The sequence below is a fragment of the Sarcophilus harrisii genome, chromosome 1, assembly GCF_902635505.1.
Source record: "Sarcophilus harrisii chromosome 1, mSarHar1.11, whole genome shotgun sequence".
In the NCBI taxonomy this organism is placed as follows: Eukaryota; Metazoa; Chordata; class Mammalia; order Dasyuromorphia; family Dasyuridae; genus Sarcophilus; species Sarcophilus harrisii.
Genome location: NC_045426.1, coordinates 625,399,380 through 625,414,513, shown reverse-complemented (window position 1 = coordinate 625,414,513; position 15,134 = coordinate 625,399,380). Strand labels below are relative to the sequence as shown.

Below are 15,134 nucleotides of genomic sequence, written 5' to 3'. Positions count from 1 at the left end.
TGTGAGTCAGTTGCATAGACATAATCATTATAACCATAAAAGTTAATGAGGTTACTAAAAGAGAAAAAGAATAAATAAAGATAAGAACAAGACAGAATATTGGGAGATGCTCCTAGTTAAGACCAGTGATGTAGTGAGCCAGCAAGAGACAGAGATCTGGTAAGGAGAACCAACAGAGAGTAGAATCATAAAATCCCAGAGAGGAGACATGAACCAGGAGGTAGTAACCAGAAATAGTGCTGCAGAGGGGTGGAGGAAAATGAAGACAGAACAGATTATCAGCTATGGCAATTGACGGCTTGGAAGAAAAAGGATAGAGTTGGAAGTCAAATCGCAAAGGAGTAAAAGAAAGAGAGGAAAGGAAGTGAAGCAATTAATCTAATCTTTTTCTAGGAGTTTGGTAGGCAAAGAAAGTAGAATTATAGGATGATATCTTGAGGGAATGGTAGAATCTGGTGAAGGATGAGGGGGATTTATGGTTGAACATAATACACAGATGATTTCATGGTTACAAGTTATTGTATTATCTGACATGTGGTAGTACAATAAGCTTTTTGTACCTTTTGTTGATACTGGCCTATGTTTTATTTCCCTTTCTCTTCTGTCTGTAGGGGCCTGATCTGCCTGGCCTTTGTCATAGCCAAAAGCTGATGAACTCTTATTCTGCATTAAGAGAACCAAAATGCTGAAGACTAAAAAGTTGGTAATCCCTTTGTATTTTCCCAGGTCAGAACATATATGGTTGCCACATTTCAGGCAGGAACAAATTGGAGAGTGTCCAAAGTATGGCAGTTAGGAAGGTGTCAGATGTGTTGTAGATTTGCTCTTCTTCAGGTATGGGTTGGAACAGCTAGCTTATTGGCTCTGTTTCCACTCTCAGATCTTGTGGTTTTATGAATTGGCATTTATAAGTACATCAAAAGTATTTCATAGATTATAAAACTTGGATTTAGTTTATCTTTCTCTATAACTTTGAATATGTCTTTGAAACATTATTATAAGATTGTTGAAGGAGAAAGAATGTTAATTTACTAATCTCCATATACTATGCATCTAGTTTGATTCTGTGAACCCTATGAGCTTTCTGTCAGTTTGTTATTGGTGATGAAGTCATTAATAGGAATTTGTTAGCATAAAGTAGTAAGATTCCCATCTTCTTTGTTAATTAAAGAAACATTTCTCAGCATAAGTCTCTGTGCCAGCCAAAAAAAAGAGTCTTGGCTCCTGTGGCATTCTACATTTAAATCATATATGTAAATAATTTAAGATTACATTATTGAATTCATTTAAGTGCTACTAGTATCTTTTTAGGGAATTTTATAGCTTCTATGTAACAGACATTTACCATCAACTAACATTAAGTTAAACTATACAAAATTCAGTCAATTTACATTGAGTTTAATGTATGTAGATACTGGAACCTGGCTATAGCACTGTTAGTGATAAAGTAGAACATAATAAAGGGAAATACCATCTATTTCCTCATTTAAAGGCATTTACTTACTTATTTTCAAAATAAAGTTATTTAACTATTCTTAAATTTTGATTTCCAAATTTTCTTCCTCCTATTCCTCCTCTACTGAGAAGACAAGCAAAATATCAGTTATACATTTGAAACAATACAAAACATATTTCCATATTAGCCATATTAAAAAAATAAAAAGATGACAAAAAAATAAAATGAGGAACTATTTCAGTTTCCACTTGGAGTTGATAAATTCTCTCCAGAGGGGGATATTATTTTTTTGTCATGAGTCTTTTGGGCTTGTCTTGGATAATTGTATTGATCAGAATAACTAAGTCTTTCATAGTTAATTATTATTACAACATTGCTATTACTGTGCACAGTGATTTCCCAGTTCTTGTTTCACTTTGTATCAGTTTCTTTGAAACTACCCACTTTGTTATTATAGCACAATAGTATTCCATCATAATTATATGCCACAACTTGTTCAGCCATTTCCAATTGATGAGTATTTCCCTCAATTTCTTGTTCTGTACCACTACAAAATATATATATATATATATATATATATATATATATATATATATATATGCATGTCCTTTTCCTTTTTCTTTGATCTCTTTTGCATACAGATGTAGTAGTAGTAGTATTTCTGGATCAAGGGGTATGTACAGTTTCATAACCCTTTGGGCATAGTTCCAAATTGTTCTCTAGAATGATTGAATAAATTCATAATTCCAGTAACAGTTTATTAGCATACATATTTACCCTCAAACTCTCAAGTATTTGTCATTTCTAATAGGTATGAGGTGATACCTCAAAATTGTTTTAATTTGGATTTCTCTCTAATCAATAGTGATTGAGAGCATTTTTAAAAATATGACTTTCGATAGCTTTGATTTCTTTTTCTGAAAACTGCCTATTCATATCCTTTGACATTTATCAGTTTGATAGTTACTCTTTTTATAAATTGACTCAAGTTTCTTCTACATTTGAGAAATGAAGTCTTTGTCAGAGAAATTGCTGTAAATTTTTTGTATATTCTTTATCCACCATACCTTTTAGCAAAATGTAACAAACTTTAGCAAATTTTTTCTCTCTCTTAATTAGGACTGTTTTTACTTTTGCTTTCCCTGAGATCATGATTGCTGTCCTTACATGTTTCACTACAGCTGAAGTATAATAAATTTTTCTCTAGCCCTTTATTTTAACTGTGTGTCTTTCTATTTTAAGTGTGTGTCTCATGTAAAACAACAACATTCTTGTAAACAACATATTGCTTTATTCTTCTTTCTAATCTATCCTGCTATCCACTTTCATTATATGGGTGAGCTCATTCCATTCACCTTCAAAGTTAGATTACTAATGGTCTGTTTCCCTCCATCCTATTTTCATGTGTTTAGCTTTCTCTCTTTTTATCTTGTCATTCCTCAAGTCTGTTTTGTGTCTGACCCTTTTCGCCTTTATTCTTGTTATCACCCCTATTCCATATCTCTGCTCCATTTTCCCTCCTATTTCCCTATTGAGTCACATAGATTTCTGTACCCAGCTGATTGTGAATATATTTTCTTTCCTCTTTCGATGAATTCTAATGGGAATGAAGTTTGAGCATTTTCTTCTATCCTTCTTAGTTTCCCTCCAGTGTAAAAACTCTTCCTTGCATTCTTTTTTTTTTTTTTTTTGGTGGGAAAAATTCCTCCCTACTATCTCTTCCTCTTTTTCCCAGTGCTTCCCTCTTTCTTTCTTTCTTTCTTTCTTTTTTTTTTTTATTGAGGTGGGAAAAGGCGGGAGGATCATGCTAACATTATCAGATCACATTCATGTCTTCTATCTTTGCAGCCCCTAGTAATGATAAAGTTCTTAGCAATTACAAGTTTCATTTTTTTTATATAGGAATATAGTTTAAACATATTAAGTCCCTTATGATTTCTCTTTCATGTTTATCTTTTTATGTTTTTCTTGAGTTTAATATATAAATGTTAGATTTTCTATTTCTTTGATCTTTTCATCAGCAATCCTTTTCATCAAGAATTATATGTAGTTTTTCTGGATAGGCTATTCTTAGTTGTAATCCTAGGCCCTTTGCCTTCTGGAATGTTGTATTCCAAGTTCTCCGCCTCTTTAATGCTAAATCTTGTGTGATCCTGCTATATTTGAATTGTTTCTTACTCTCTGCTTGCAATAGTTTCTCCTTGACCTGGGAACTCTGGAATTTGGTTATAATATTCTTGGGAGTTTTCATTTTGGGTTTTCTCTCAGTAGGTAATTAATAAGTTCTTTCACTTTCTATTTTACCCTTTGATTTTTAGACTATCAGGGCAGTTTTCCTTGATAATTTTTGAAATATGATAATTAGGTTTTGCTTCTCAAAGTTTTTTTTTTTTTTTTTTTTTTTTAATTTTTAATCATGGCTTTTAGTTAGTCCAGTATTTCTCAAATCATCCATGCTGGATTCTGTATTCCAGAGAAGTTGTTTTTCCAATGAAATATTTTCTATTTTCAATTTTTTTTCTTTTTTTTTTTTTGACTTTGATTGTTTTTTGGTATTTCTTGGAATCATATTCTCATCATCTAATTTTCATTTTTAATGAATTATTTTCTTCAATGATCTTTTACTAGTCCTGTTTTTAAAGAGTTCTTTTCTTCAGTGAATTTGGTCAGTTCTGTTTCAATATTTGTTTGTGCTTCTTTTACCAAGCTATTAATTCTTTTTTTCCCAATAATTTTCTTATATTATTATTTCTTTCTCCCAATTTTTCCTTTATCATTTTTATCTCTTTCTGTAGATCTTCCTAAAAATTTTATTACATTTGGATCTGGTTAACATTTTTCTTTGCAGCTTTTTTGGTACCTTTTCACATCATTGATATCTTCTTCTGAAATTAAATCTTGGTCTTTCCTTCCACTATATTAGCTTTTTATCGTCAGTTCTTACGTTGTTGTTTGCTCGCTTTTCTAGTCTATATCTTGATTTTGAACTTTATCTTAAAATTGATCTCTACATACCATGGGGTAGGAATACTCTGGCCTATATTTCAGGTGTTTTTGTGCTATTTTCAGAACTAGTTCTGGGGGTTCACAAGTTTTGGTGCTTTCAAAGTGGTGTGATCTTGGGAGAGAATTAATCATTGTTTTTTTGGTCTATACCCAGGAAGGCCTCACTAGTGCTCTTTTTGACTTTGGAACTGTGACCACAAGTTCTTCTTCAGCCACAAGTGCTGTCACTGCCTTCTGCCTTTGAACTCTGACTTAGAGACTCAGCTCCCTTGAGACAAACCTCAAAAACTCTTTTCCGACCTGAAACTATGACCCCAAACTGTGAAACATAACTGGGTATGGTTATGCCAGTCAGTACCAACTGTATCCAGTGCAGTTAGGATTTACTTCTTGGTTGCTAGGTGTCTGACTTCTTTACCATCTTTGACCTGAGAACCCCTCAAGCTGTTACTGTTGCTGACACTGCAAGTCCGTACTGCTGCTGCTGGTGAATAAGTGGGTTCTGCACAGGCTTCCCACCTTGGTGTCACAGAACTCTTCTATGAACTTCCTAAGTTGTTTTATATTGGAAAAATGCCTCACCTTGACCTTTTGTGGAATCTGATGTTCCAAAATTTGATTTGAGGTGTTATTTTAAGATTGTTTTGAGAGGAATATTGGGAAAGTTCATCTGGGTTGCTGTTTGTACTCAAGCCACTTTGGCTCTGCTCTGTTCAAGGAATCTAGATTTTGAAATATCAAAGAGATAGCATTATGAGCTAATATTACTAGAAAATGTGTTTGCCATAATTCTATATTGCGGTATTAAAACAAACATATTTATTAATTGCTCAATTCATTTCAATGCAGTAGATATTTTTTGGGTACTTACCTTATGATATTAGCTAGATAAGAGTCAAAATGGATTACTATTGAGAAGAGTCATTTTACAGAATTACGGAGCTGGAAAAGATCTCAAAGTTTAATCAAATTCAATTTAAACCTGAACAAGAATATCCTCTACAATGCCAAAATATCCTTTATAGGATCTCCTCTTCAGAACCTTCAGTGATGAAGAACTCATTACTTCTGGATGTAGTAAATTCTTGCAGAGCTCTTATATTTTGGTTCTATTCAATCCAACAGGAAGAGTCTTTTCTTTCTAGAGAAAAAAAAAAAGGAAAATATGAATCAAATAGTTCTGCCTTTTTATTTTTTAATACATATATCAAAATCTTGTCAATTGGAAGTATGTGATTTCTTGATTAAATAACATGTTTGTAATTTTTCTTCTACAGAGCAACATTCCATCTTCATGTGTAAATTTTGTAATTTATTCTCACCAAGTCAGTCGGAACTACTTTCACATGCATCTGCAAAGCACAAAGAAGAAGGAGTTAATATTGATGATATCATCATTCCACTCAGGCCACTTACTACTACTGAATCCACCAATCAGCACAAAAGTGGAGAAGGTATGGGCAGAATGTCTTTTCATCTGTCTTTTTGTCTGTCTGTCTATCTGTCCAGCTGTCTGTCTGTCTACCTATCTACCTATCAGCCTTCTATGTAACTATAGTAATCCATAGCTTGACTCACTGTCAGTTTGCTAGGATGAGATTTTTATCAATGTTTTCACATTTTTGCTGTTTGTATTAAGTTCATATTGAATTTATAAAACATTTTCCAAGATTTTGCATAACAATGATTTATGGCTCCTAGAATTTTAAAAAGAGATTTTATTTATATCTTTCTTTGTTCATATTGCCTAGATTTATCCTATGCTTTTGTTTTCATTATTAAATGTCAGGAATAACTGTACATGTCAAACAATAAGAATAACAGTGTGTTGCTAGACGAATGATCAATAAGTAGTTCCTTGAAGTTACCAGTTCACTGAACTACCAAAGCTACTATATTTTTTTATTTATTTATATTGTGCTTTCACACTGATGATATACAATCAAGGTGAAGGTAATTGACAATATGAAAGATTGCAGGAACTTTAGCTTTTTAATTAGGTTATGGAGTTTAGCTTTTTAATTAGGTTAGACTTCAAATGAATGCCTGTTCACTTTCTAATGTGTATCACGAAATTTTGTGAAGATTATAAATACTAAATCCCATTAAAAAAAAGCTTTAACATCTTTATTTGCATTTCTCAAATGTAATCAGTAGGAAAAGCCATATTTTATTCATAAAATAATAAGAAACTCTGAGATAAATGTAACTAAAGCTCATGTAGAATTTTTTAAAAAAAGAAATACTAAGATTCTTGTAATGTAAATATCTTAAGGTATGATTTTCATTACCTGAGACATAATTAACTCATTCTTCTATGTGTGGGGTGGAAGTTGATATATTGGGAACTTTTCCATGACTTCATCATGTTAAGTTTTTGCTTTTTGCTTGTCTGGTCACTTCTTAGTCTGCTTTGTTAGGTTTTCATCCATCCAGGTCAGGCTTGCTTATTGTGGATAATTTTAATGTGCTGTATAGTACCTATCACATAGTACCACTTAATAAATTCTTATGGATTGACTGATTTGATTAGCAGGTGGGTATGAAAAAAGGAGGTTTGTTGAGGTAATGCTGAAGAAGTGTAGGATATTCCCATGCAAATTCCATATTTCTCCTTTCTCATTCCTGGAGAATTTATTAAATTATTTTAATTATAATAGTTTATGCATTATATATAATATGATAACAATAATAATTATTAAATCAATCATAACATACCAGTTGGCTTCACTTTTATGCAACTTATTTTTTAATTTATTGTTTTTTTGGAAAACAATAAGGTCATCACCCATTAAATGGAAGAGGATAGCAGAATGGATTAGAAACCAGAATATGTTGTTAACAAGAAACATCCAAAATTAAGGAGATATACATCTGGCCCTGTACTCTTTTTCTTAGGGAGTAGATTAAATAGATTGTTTGATTTTTTTTTTCCTAAAATAGGACTATTTAAGTAATTTAACTCTGTTAATTTGGGCAATCTATTTTTGTAGGTATTCATTCATTTCTCTTAAATTATCCAATTTATTGACACACAGTTGGGCAAAATCACCCCTAATTATTGCTCTAATTTCTTCTTCATTGGTGGAAAGTTCTCCCTTTTAATTTTTTTTACTAACATTTTGATTTTCACCTTTGCTTTTTCTTTTTTTCTTTTATTTTTGCTGAGGCAATTGGGGTTAAGTGACTTGCCCAGAATCTAGGCAGTGTTAAGTGTCTGAGGTCAGATTTGAACTCAGGTCCTCCTCAATTCAGGGCTGGTGCTCTAACCACTGCGTCCTCTGCTTGCCCCTTCTTTACTTTTTTTAATCAAATTAACTAAAGGTTTATCTTTTTTTTTCATAAAACGAACTTATAATTTTATTAGTTCAATAGTTTTCTTACTTTCAATTTTATTAATTTCCCCTTTTATTTTCAGAATTTCAAATTTGGTATTTAATTAGGGGTTTTTAATTTGTCATTTTTTAAAAAGCTTTTTTAGTTGTATGCCCAATTCATTGATCTTCTCTTTATCTACTTTATGCAAGTAAACATCTAGAGATATAAAATTTCCTCTAAAAACTGCTGTGGCTGCATCCCATACGTTTTTGTTATGTTTTCTCATTATTGTCATTTTCTTGAATGAAATCATCAATTGTGTTTGATTTTTTTTGTTTCACCCACTCATTCTTTAGGATTAGATTACTTAGTTTTTAATGAATATTTGGTTTATATTCCCCTGGCCCTTTATTACAAGTAATTTTTATTGCATCATGATCTAAAAAAGATGCACTTACTATTTTCTGCCTTTCTGCATTTGATTTTGAGAATTTTATGTTCTAATACACTTGATTTCAAGTCTAAGTCAAGACTGTCAGGAACCTCTGAACTTTATATTCTTGGTTCTGCTACTGAAAGGACTCCTAAATTTAAAAGGTTAAATTTAACAATCTCTAGTTATTTCGTGGTACCAAGGTTCTAAGGTACTGAAAGTATTATTGCATCTTCTAATTGGAAGGGTTCTCCAGGGCTATGTAGTCTAACTCTTTTACTTTATACATAGGGAAACTGAGCTTTGTGTAGGAAAAATGAGTTACCCAAGGGTCACATAGTTAATTAACAATAGAATAAATAGCTCTGTCACACCATTTGACTTTCTATCTTGAACATTATTCTTTGTGAAAAAGGGAAAATTATATTTCTTTTCTGGATCTCAGTTTCTTCTTTTGTAAAATGGCGATAATATAGGGAATATTTAACACACATAGTCATTATGAAGGTTGAAAAATATATACAATTAAAATGTAAGTAAAACTATATCTCTATATATATGTATAAATACATTTAAAATGTAATCATTCATGTGTATAAAATTAAATAATATATATGTAAAATACAAGTAAAGCTTTAAACATATCATATTATTGTTGCTGATTATAACAATAATTATGTTTGGTGCCCTATAAATTTGCTTGTCTAAGAAAATGTCTCAGGATTTAATAGTTTTAAATTTGCATATATAGAGAAATACATATGTGAGATTAAAAGAGGATCTGAGTGATAGTGTTTAGCTAAAATATTGTTATGAAAGATACTTTTGGATTGGTAGTTAATAACAATGCTCTAGGAACAGATTTTTTGGTACAACTAATCTGTTTCATTCTTTCTTTAGTCAGAACTTTGCATTTATGGAGCTAAGGTAGCAGAGAAAAAGGCAGGAATTTGCTTGAATTTATCCTAATCCCCCTCCCAACATCTTTAAATAATCCTTAAAATGAATTCTGGAGTGTTACAACCCACAAAAGGATGGATTAAAACAATGTTCCAGACCAAGACAATTTAGAAGTTCAGCTGGAAAGATCTATTGCATTGAGGTGATATTGAAGTGCAGGAAGCCAGCTCCTCAGCAAAGAACCAGGAGGCCTTGGGCGTGACTGAATCAGTGGAAGCAACAATGACTTCTGGCTTGGACAACAGGCCAAAAGGAAATTACAAGGGCTGCATTGCTGGCACTGGGTGCAGGACTTTGTTGCATTGCCCAAAGGTGTCCAGATTGCAGTCCTGGAGGAGGAATAGTAACATACCAAAGCTTGTGTGCACAAGGGAGCAGGAATTCTAGTCACAGTTTTGTGGTAGAAAATCATACTTGCGATTGCTCACAGACCAGAGATAGGTCAGGAAAGCAGTGACCACACTGCTTAGATCATAGCACCTTGGAAAAATTGAAAACAATTTTCTCCTTTGCCCCCTCCTCTTTTCTTCCATAAGATGATTAATATGGAAATACGTTTTGTAGACTGCACATGTATAACCTATTTCAATTCCCAATTTAAAAAGTTAATTTTAAAAATTGTTTTTATATGCAATTGGGGAAAAATAAAACATTAAATAAAAACAATAACTACACTTTGTGAATAATCAGCTGATTGTTGGATAGACTGGAGCAGAACAACCTAGAAACAGAGAATAGAAGTCTTCAGACATTGCTTCCTTAGTGACATTTTTGACCAATGGTAGATTAAAAGTAATGAAAGAGATGGAACCTTATTACTCAGGACCTTCTCTTTCTCTCACTTTGCTCCCTTTCCCTTCTTAATCTTCAAAGTGAAAGAGGAACAGCAAGATAACTTTTGTCTACATGGTCAGAGTAACTTTCTCTTAGATGGCCAGTTGTGGGAAGCAGTGTCCTCTTGTACTTGGGGGATTGGCTGCCTCATTTCCTAAACTGTTCTAACTCCTTGTAGGGAATTTCCTACCTAATCTGGTCCATTTTAGGTCCTGGCTAGAGATTGAATTACTACCCATTTCTTTTGGAAAAGTAGTATCACTTGGTGGATAGAGCATTGAAATTAAGAGTCAGAAAGACATGGGTTAGAATATTGACTTAGATATCTACTAGCTGTGTGACCCTGGGCAAGTCACCTTCTGTCTTCAGCCTCAGTTTTCTTATCTGTAAAATGGTGATAGTAACCACAGGACTTATTTCCAAAGTTCTTTTGAATATCATATTAGATGATATATGTAAAATTTTTTGCAAAGAGTAAAATTCTATATAACTTTACTTGTTCTCCTTCTGCTCTTCCTGCTTTTTCTTCTTCTCCTCCTCTTCCTCCTCCTCCAGTGCTTATTCCCTTCCTGAATCAGGGCCTATGAAAGGTAGGAGGCAATCAATCCCTAAATTAAAAGTTTGGTCATTACTACTACCATTGCTTTATTATCTTGCTCTCCTGCCTCTTGTAGTTTGTGTTTATAATTTTTTAACAAACTATTTTCCCTCATATAAGACATACTCTAAAGATAAATTAATTTAATCAAGGGTATTTTGTCACGATGGAAAGTGTACTGGACATGGAGGGAGGAGACCTGCACCTTCTTTTGCACTGTGTGTTACCTTAATCATTTTGTTTTTTCATTTTCCTCACCTTTAAAATGAAGGGTTTGGACTCACTGATCTTTAATGTATCTTCTAGTTCTAAAATCGCCACAATAGTTTCCAATTTCCTAGCAGTTTTTGTCAAATAGTGAGTTCTTATTCTAAAAGCTAGGGTCTTTGGGTTTGTCAAACACTAGATTACTATAGTTACTAATTAATTTGTCCTGTGAACCTAACCTATTCCATTGGCTGACTACTCTATTTCTTAGCCAGTATCAAATGTTTTTGATGACCACAGCTTTTAGGTCTGGTACAGCTAGGCCATATTAATTTGTATTTTTTCATTAATTTTCTTGAACTTCTTGACCTTTTGTTCTTCCAGATGAACTCTGTTATTTTTTCTAGATGTGTAAAGTATTTTCTTTGGAGTTTGATTGGTATGGCACTGAATAAATAGATTAATTTAGGTAATATTGTCATTTTTATTACTTTAGCTCAGTTTACCCATGAGCACTTGATATTTTTCCAGTTGATTAGATCTGATTTTATTTGTGTGGAAAGTGTTTTGTAATTGTGTTTTTTTAGTCACTGACTTTGCTTTGCAGGTAGATTCCCAAATATTTTATATTATCGACATTTATTTTAAATGGAATTTTTCTTTGTTATCCTCGCTGTTGGACTTTGTTGGTAACATATAGAAATCTTGATGATTTATGTGGATTTATTTTGTATCCTGTAACTTTGCTAAAGTTGTGAATTGTTTCTAGTAATTTTTAGTTGATGTTCTAAGATTCTATAAGTATACCATCATCTCATCTGCAAAGAGTGATAAGTTGATTTCCTCATTGCCTACTCTTAATTAGTTTGATTTCTTTTTTCTTTTCTTATTGCTAAAGATAACATTTCTAATACAATATTGAATAGTAGTGGTGACAGTGAGCAACCTTGTTTCACTCCTAATGTTAGTGAGAATGGTTTTAGTTTATTCCTATTCCTTGCTGATGGTTTTAAATATATGTTGCTGATCATTTTAAGGAAAACTCCATTTATTCCTATATTCTCTAGTGTTTTTAATAGAAAGGAGTGTTGGATTTTGTCAAATGCTTTTTCTGAATCTATCAAGAGAATCATATCATTTCTGTTGGTTTGGTTATTGATATAGTTAATTATGCTTATAGTTTTCCTAATATTGAACCAGCCTTTCATTCCTGGTATAAATTCTGCTTGGTCATTGTGTATTCTCCTAGGGATAACTTGCTGTAATTTCTTTGCTGTTTTTTCTTTAAGAGTTTTATATTTATGTTCATTAAAGAAATTGGTCTATAATTTTCTTTTTTTGACCCTACCTGGTTTAAATATCAGCACCATATCTGTGTCGTAAAAAGAATTTGGTAGGATTCCTTCGTTCCCTATTTTCCCAAATAGTTTGCATAGTATTGGAATTAATTGTTCTTTAAATGTTTGGTAGAATTCACATTTACATCCATTTGGCCCTGTATATTTTTTCTTAGGGAGTAGATTAATAGATTGTTCGATTTTTTTCCCCCTAAAATGGGGTTATTTAAGTCATTTAACTCTGTTAATCTGGGCAATCTATTTTTGTAGATATTCATCCATTTTACTTAGAGTATCAAATTTATTGACATACAGTTGGGCAAAAGCACTCCTAATGATTGCTCTAATTTCCTCTTCATTGGTGGAAAATTCTCCCTTTTAATTTTTGTTACCTAATAATTTGATTTTATTCTTTTCTTTTTCTAATCAATTTAACTTAAGATTTATCTTTTTTGTTGATTTTTTCATAAAACCGACTCTTACTTTTGTTTATTAATTCAATAGTTTTCTTTCAGTTTTATTAATCTCCCCTGTTATTTTCAGAATTTAAAATTTGGTATTTAATTAAAAAAAATTTTTTTGTAGCTTTCTAGTTCTATGCCCAATTCATTGATCTTCTCTTTCTATATTTTATGCAAGTAAGCATCTAGAAATATAAAATTTCCCCTAAGAACAACTTGGCTGAATTCTATAAATTTTGGTATGTTGTCTCATTGTTGTCATTAACTTAGATGAGATTATTGATTGTGTCTGTGATTTATTGTTCACCCAATCATTCTTTAGGTTCAAATTATTTAGTTTCCAATTAAATTTTGGTCTATTTTCTCCTGAGGTTTTATTGCATTATGATCTGAAAAAAAAATGTATTTACTTTTTTTTGCCTTTTTGCATTTTATTTTGAGGTTTTTATGTTCCAACACACGGTCAGTTTTTGTATAGATTCCATGTAGTGCTGAGAAAAAAGGTATATTCCTTTCTGTCTTCATTCAGTTTTCTCCAAAAGTCTAGCGTACCTAACTTTTCTAGAATTCTATTTACCTAATTAACATCTTTCTTATTTATTGTCTGGTTCCATTTATCTAGTTCTGAGATAGCAAAGTTGTGATCACCCACTAGTATAGTTTTGCTGTCTACTTCTTGCAGCTCTCAACTTCTCCTCTAGGAATTTGGATGCTATACCATTTATTGCATATATGTTTAGTATTATATTACTTTATTATCTATGGTGTCCTTTAGCAAGATGTAGTTTTCTTCCTTATCTCTTTTAATTATATCTATTTTTGCTTTTCTTCTTCTGAAATCAGGATGACTACCCCTTTTACTTCAGCTGAAGCATAATCAGTTCTGCTCCAGCCTTTTACCTTTACCCTGAATCTTTCATTCTGCTTTAAATGTGTTTCTTGTAAACAATATATTGTAGCATTATGGCTTTTAATCCAGTCTGCTATCTGCTTCCATTTTATGAGAGAGTTCATCCCATTCATATTCATAATTACAATTATTAATTCTGTATTTCCCATCATCTTATTTTCCCCAAGTTATACTTTTTTCTTTACTTTACCCCTTTCCCTCTTCCCCAGTATTTTGCTTCTGACAACCACCTTTATCAAACAACTCTCTCCTTTTACAGTCCTTCCCCCTTTCTTATACTTTTCCCCTTGTACTTCTGTTTTGCCCTCTATTAGCCTATTTTCTTTTCCCCTTTCCCCTCCTACTTCTCTATAGGGTGACACAAGTTTCTGTGTAAAACTAAGTAAGTATGAAGTTTTCTCTTTGAGCCAAATCTGATGAGAGTAAGATTCACAGAGTATCCCCCTTCCTTCTTTCCTTCAATTATAATAGGTCTTTTTATGAGATGTAATTTACTTCATTTTGCCTCCATTTTCCTCTTCTTTCAGTACAATCCCCTTTCCACCTCTAGTTTCTTTTTTATATTATCACAAATAAAATCAAGTTATACCTGCACCCTTTAAGTGTACTCATAACAGAGATATAGTTTTCAAGAGTTCTTTCCTTTTTACCTTTTTATGCTTCTCATGAGTTCTGTATTTTGAAATCAAATTTTCTGTTCAGCTCTGGTCTTTTCATCAAAAATAAGTGAAATTCACCTGTATAATTGAATGTCCATCTTATTCCCTAAAAGATAATACTCAATTTTGCTGGATAGTTTTTTCTTGGCTGTAATCCAAGTTCCTTTGCCTTTTGAAATATCAGATTCCAGGCCCTTTGATTCTTTAAACTGGAAGCTTCTAGGTCCTGGGTCATCCAGATTGTGGCTCCTTGATATTTGAGTTGTTTGTTTCTGGTTGTTTGCAATATTTTCTCCCTGATCCAATAATACTGAAATTCGTGCTATGATATTCCTTGGAATTTTCATTTTGGGATCTCTTTCAGAAGGTGATCAGTGGCTATTTTAGCTTCTGGTTATAGGACATCAGGGTAGTTTTCCTGAAAAATGATGTCTAGGCTATTTGTTTTCGTCATGGTTTTCAGGAAGTTTAATATTTCTTAGATTGTCTCTCCTAATTCTGTTTTCTAAGTCATTTGTTTTTCCAATGAAGTAATTTACATTTCCTTCTATTTTTTCTTTTTTCTTTTGTTTGACTGAATCTTGAAGTCTCATTGAGTCATTTACTTCCATTTATTCAGTTCTAATTTTTAGTGAATTATTTTCTTCAGTTAGTTTTATCTTCTTTTGCATTTGGCCAAATAAACTTTTAAATGAGGTATTTTGTTTGTTGTTTTTTCCCCCCATTTCACAAATTCTGTTTTTTTCAAGGAGTTGTTTTCTTTTTTCATTTAGTCAAATCTATTTTGTAAGAAGTTATACTTTTACTCTTTTGTCACATTTACTTTTTAAGGAGTTATATGATTTTTCCATATTACTAAATCTGCTTTTAAGGAGTTTTCTTTAGATAATTTCTTTGTTTTCTTTTACAAACTCTCTTGCAAAGTTTTCATTTCCTTTCCCCATTTTTTCTTCTA

The 15,134-nt window shown here is 32.1% G+C and overlaps 1 protein-coding gene across 2 annotated transcripts in view; it reads left to right on the top strand.

Annotated features, from left to right (window-relative positions):
- The window catches only part of ZFAT (zinc finger and AT-hook domain containing), a 280,081-nt gene that overhangs the window by 51,150 nt on the left and 213,797 nt on the right, over positions 1–15,134 (top strand). The window contains exons 1-2 of one of the 2 annotated variants that reach the window (XM_031947231.1): positions 615–699; positions 5,740–5,916. In XM_031947231.1, the coding sequence (XP_031803091.1) occupies positions 5,757–5,916 (160 nt within the window). In that variant the 5' untranslated portion in view covers positions 615–699; positions 5,740–5,756. Of the gene's footprint in view, positions 1–614; positions 700–5,739; positions 5,917–15,134 lie in introns of those variants that run through there. The other variant, XM_031947230.1, reaches the window with a different exon arrangement.